The sequence below is a fragment of the Cryptomeria japonica genome, chromosome 1 (assembly GCF_030272615.1).
Source record: "Cryptomeria japonica chromosome 1, Sugi_1.0, whole genome shotgun sequence".
Taxonomy (NCBI): Eukaryota; Viridiplantae; Streptophyta; class Pinopsida; order Cupressales; family Cupressaceae; genus Cryptomeria; species Cryptomeria japonica.
The window spans coordinates 308,856,387-308,860,276 of record NC_081405.1 but is presented as its reverse complement, the minus strand read 5'-3'; the positions used below and the strand labels follow the sequence as shown (position 1 = coordinate 308,860,276).

At 33.9% G+C, this 3,890-nt stretch overlaps 1 protein-coding gene across 1 annotated transcript; it reads right to left on the bottom strand.

Moving 5' to 3' along the window:
- Window positions 1-2,126: 2,126 nt before the first annotated feature.
- LOC131040552 (expansin-like B1) lies at window positions 2,127-3,510 on the bottom strand. Its single transcript, XM_057973495.1, has 5 exons — window positions 3,318-3,510; window positions 3,112-3,221; window positions 2,851-3,029; window positions 2,615-2,747; window positions 2,127-2,519 (listed from the first exon to the last, which is right to left on the bottom strand). The coding sequence occupies exons 1-5, from the start codon at window positions 3,454-3,456 to the stop codon at window positions 2,325-2,327; spliced, it is 756 nt and encodes a 251-aa protein (XP_057829478.1). The 5' UTR covers window positions 3,457-3,510; the 3' UTR covers window positions 2,127-2,324.
- Between the last annotated feature and the right edge of the window lie 380 nt (window positions 3,511-3,890).

Below are 3,890 nucleotides of genomic sequence, written 5' to 3'. Positions count from 1 at the left end.
ATTTGATTTCTTTGTTAGGACCTCATTTTTATTGCATAATAGTGAAAGTGTCCTTTTTGGCCTCTTTCTTATTTTTTCCCACGAGTTTCCTGTAAAGGTGGATTTTACTCTCTCATGTGCATCTTGGATCACTATAGATGGATCTTTTTATAGTTGTGTTTTTTATGAAAGTGATCTAAACTTTATTACTCTTATTTCACCCTTCAAGCTTCACTCTATCTTTGTAGGGGCCAATCTAATTTTTACAATGATTTTTTGGGAGTACCTATTCGTCATGCCAACTCAAAAGTGAGGAGGATTTTGCTAGCATGTTTCCTATGATGTCTCACAAGGAGAGTTTACTTGGGGTCTAGACTCTATTGAAGATGACAAAAAAAAAGCATTATCTACACTTGTGTTTTTTCTACCTTATCCCTTAATTTCACTCATGTACATCATATAGAGGTGGTTCCTGATGTTAATTTAGTCTTAACTTATCCTTTTGAGATTGATATGTTGGTAGATTTCATTGGGTTCTAGACTTTGCATTAGTTGGATGTCACAAGATTTGATTTAGTAAAATAACTTAATTTTTGGATTGGTTTTGAGGTGGTTTCTATTGTGATCCTTAATCCTACTGGACCTATAGAGGAGGATTTAGATGTGGGCTTGGAGGTGACTAGTTGTTGTCTAAATCATTTTCTCCCTAATTTAGTTTCCAATGGGAGCTATTTTTTTCTATGTGTGCAGGTGGATTCTTTGTTAATTCATTATTTGGATACTTTTTTTAGATTTTAATGTTTTTATTGTGTAAGGTTGTGGGGATCCTTTAAAAACCCAAAATTTTTGGAAAAGAAGTCTTAGTTCTAGGTGGACACCCTTTTTTCCCACCAGATTGTTGATTTTATCAAAATATTCTTGGCAACCTCACTCCTCATGAGAGTCCTTGTTATTTCCTTTTACTATTTCACCCAATGGAATATTTTCAAGGTAATGAGGCTTCCTTCTTTGAGGGTTTGATCCCTCCTACTCTACCTAATCAAAACTAGATTACAGAGATATTTAATATGAAATAGTACTTATATTTTTACTATCTATTTGATTTTAATATATTTGTTTCTCCCAAAGTAATTTGGATTGGAATTATTTTAAATCTTAGATTATTGTAACAGTACAATGATAAAAAAATATTAAAATTATAAATCCCTATAATACAAAATAATCATATAGATACATATTTCTCAAGATAGTCATAGCATAAGAGTAGAATGTGTCAATCTTTAAGGAACTTCTAAAAATCTATAACCATGGTGATAGGGAATGAAGTTCTTCATTGAAATTTAATTTTTTCTTAACTTCTAGGCTTTAGTGAATATGTCTTTCGTTCAAGGATTATTAATTCTTGAATGTCACTATCTCTTTATATGCACATAGGTTGTGGAGAAAATATCTTATCTCATCAACAAATTATCCTCTTTATTAGTGGTGAATTAACTAATCAACCGTTTTAAATATGATTTTATAAATCTAAATGTGATAAGTCAATGTGGTGCCTTGAAAGATATCCGTGACCACGTGAAGGGAACAATAAAAGTTAATTCTGCATACAATTTTTAACAGGTATTATCATGTCTATTTGATGTAAAATTTATTGGCTTGGTCCATAACTCCTTAAATGTTAAATAAATGAATAATTCTATAAAAATTAAGTCCAATAACTATAATATTTGAATATAATTATAATAATATGAATCTTTGAGATGATCTAAATAGAGAGTTCATTATTGTTCTTTGAAGCTATATATAATATAACAATATATTGTTCTACAAAATGTAAATTTTTTCACTTACTATTACATCGAATATAATATTGTGTTATTTGTGCAATATATCATACAATACTTGACTAGTTCAATCTCACGATTCATTTGTATATTATCATTTCTACACATGCATTACTTGAATTCATTATTTGTTTAAAACAGAATAATTCTTCCGTCTACCTCATAAACTACTTGTTTCCCTGCTTCTGGATCCTAATCAATTAAGATTTAAAAGAAAAGCGAAGTGATCACATTATTATTAGCATTATGAACTGAAACGTTGATCACTTACCCTACAAAGACACCAAGAGCAAAAAGGTACCCTACAATCAAATTTAATATTATTTTTATTGCACGCATTAACAACTCAGTCCATAATACATTGTTGCTACACGTGAATATTTATTTAAGATTGGTAAGACATGTTTTGGGGGCAAGTGCAAGAAGAGAGAAATACAATAAATCTCCCTGCATGAATTTATTTAAATTAAATGCCACCAAGTTACGTACTTATAATAATGATCAGTATTTGAGCTGAACGCCAGCATCATAAACATCGCCAGCTTTCCAATGTGAGGGAATAGGATTCTGAGCATAAATCCATTCTCCCCCTGACAGTTGAAATCGGAGAGCCAGATTGCACTCTGCAGGTGCCGTTACTATGTCCCACACAGCCCCATAACTCCTCCGCATTGCTTTCCAATCAGAAGTTCTCTCCTGCCATTACACCCTCCCATGTTAGCAATAGAAAATCAATATATTATAAGATTAAGATGAATTTGCACTGTAAAGTATGATTTTGTTCTATATACCTGGGAAAGTTCTACAGCCACTACATCTCTTTGGCCTCCTTGGTACAGCAACATCAAAGATAGATAATAGGGGTAATTGGTGCTTTTGTTAATCTGGAACCAGATGTTGTGGCCAGGATAGTTGCAAGCCACTCTGACATATTGCAGCCACCATCATCAGCATTAGTTACTCAAAGTTGAGAATATGTTAAAAGCTGAGAATAGTGTAATGTTTAAATCTCTCTATTCTTAATTACCGTTTGTACTCAATGTCAACAACACCCAAAGCCTTAAGCTGCTCATCTTTCCCCGGCCAGGCCATAGTTGTGAAAGCATGAGGACTCATAATGAAATCAGTTCGATCGCCTTCTCCATGATCTGTGACCACTACTGTTACTCCGCTGTATGTACATAGATACTTATTTTTGCATCTCACCTATTTAACAAGAAACACCATTCAGCACTCCAGTGTATCGTATTTTAATAGGATGCTTATTTAAATGTATAATAATGATTACCTGATAGCAAGCGCCACATCCAGCCCCATTTCTGTATAATAACTGACTTGCTGCTGCAACATTTCCAGCCTTCACGTCTCTCCCATACTCACCATATCCACAAGCGCCACCTGCACATTCATATTTAGCTTCCTTGTCCTTCATTTCTTTAATAAAAGAATCAAAACTAAATCATAATGCCAACATATAATGTTAGTATTTATTACTGGAAGTTCCTAAGCCATCCGGAGTTCCGTAATAAGCTGCCCGTGAATCTACGAATTGGGAAGTGCAGTAACCAATGCTGAACAGAACTTCCAGCACTATTAGCACGGCAAATAATCTGGCTGAGCGAGGATAAGCCATTCGTACGCACAGGGATGAGAAATTGAATTCACCTTTAACAAAACTTGAGTAGGATTAGCCGAGAGTGCAATGAAATCAGTTGAAATTTCTGAAGACTATTTATAAATGAAATAATAGGGTCTAGCCACCGGTTTGACAATTTTTTGTGTTTCAGAGAAAAGGTATAATCCCTACCAACTCCAATTTGAATTTGACCATGCATGTTAAACAACGCTGCCTTCATTTATTTGACTTTATCGCTTATCTGACTTTTTCAGGAATAAGAAGAAGACAACGCTGCCTTCATTTATCTGACTTTTTCTTTCAACCTTACGGCTTGAATGATTCATCGAATCATGACATCATCGCCTCTCAGCGAGATAAACCTTGAAAAAATCAAAATAAAGGCACTGTATTCAATTTGTTGATGGCGGCGCGTCCTTGGTATCAGTGGA

What these genes read in the sequence shown, in the direction of transcription:
- LOC131040552 (XM_057973495.1), bottom strand. Translation starts at nt 3,456, where the DNA reads ATGGCTTATCCTCGCTCAGCCAGATTATTTGCCGTGCTAATAGTGCTG. An exon ending in GGATGGCTTAGGAACTTCCA is followed by an intron (nt 3,222 to 3,317) that starts GTAATAAATACT and finishes ATGAATGTGCAG; the next exon opens with GTGGCGCTTGTGGATATGGT. An exon ending in GTTGACATTGAGTACAAACG is followed by an intron (nt 2,748 to 2,850) that starts GTAATTAAGAAT and finishes GCAATATGTCAG; the next exon opens with AGTGGCTTGCAACTATCCTG.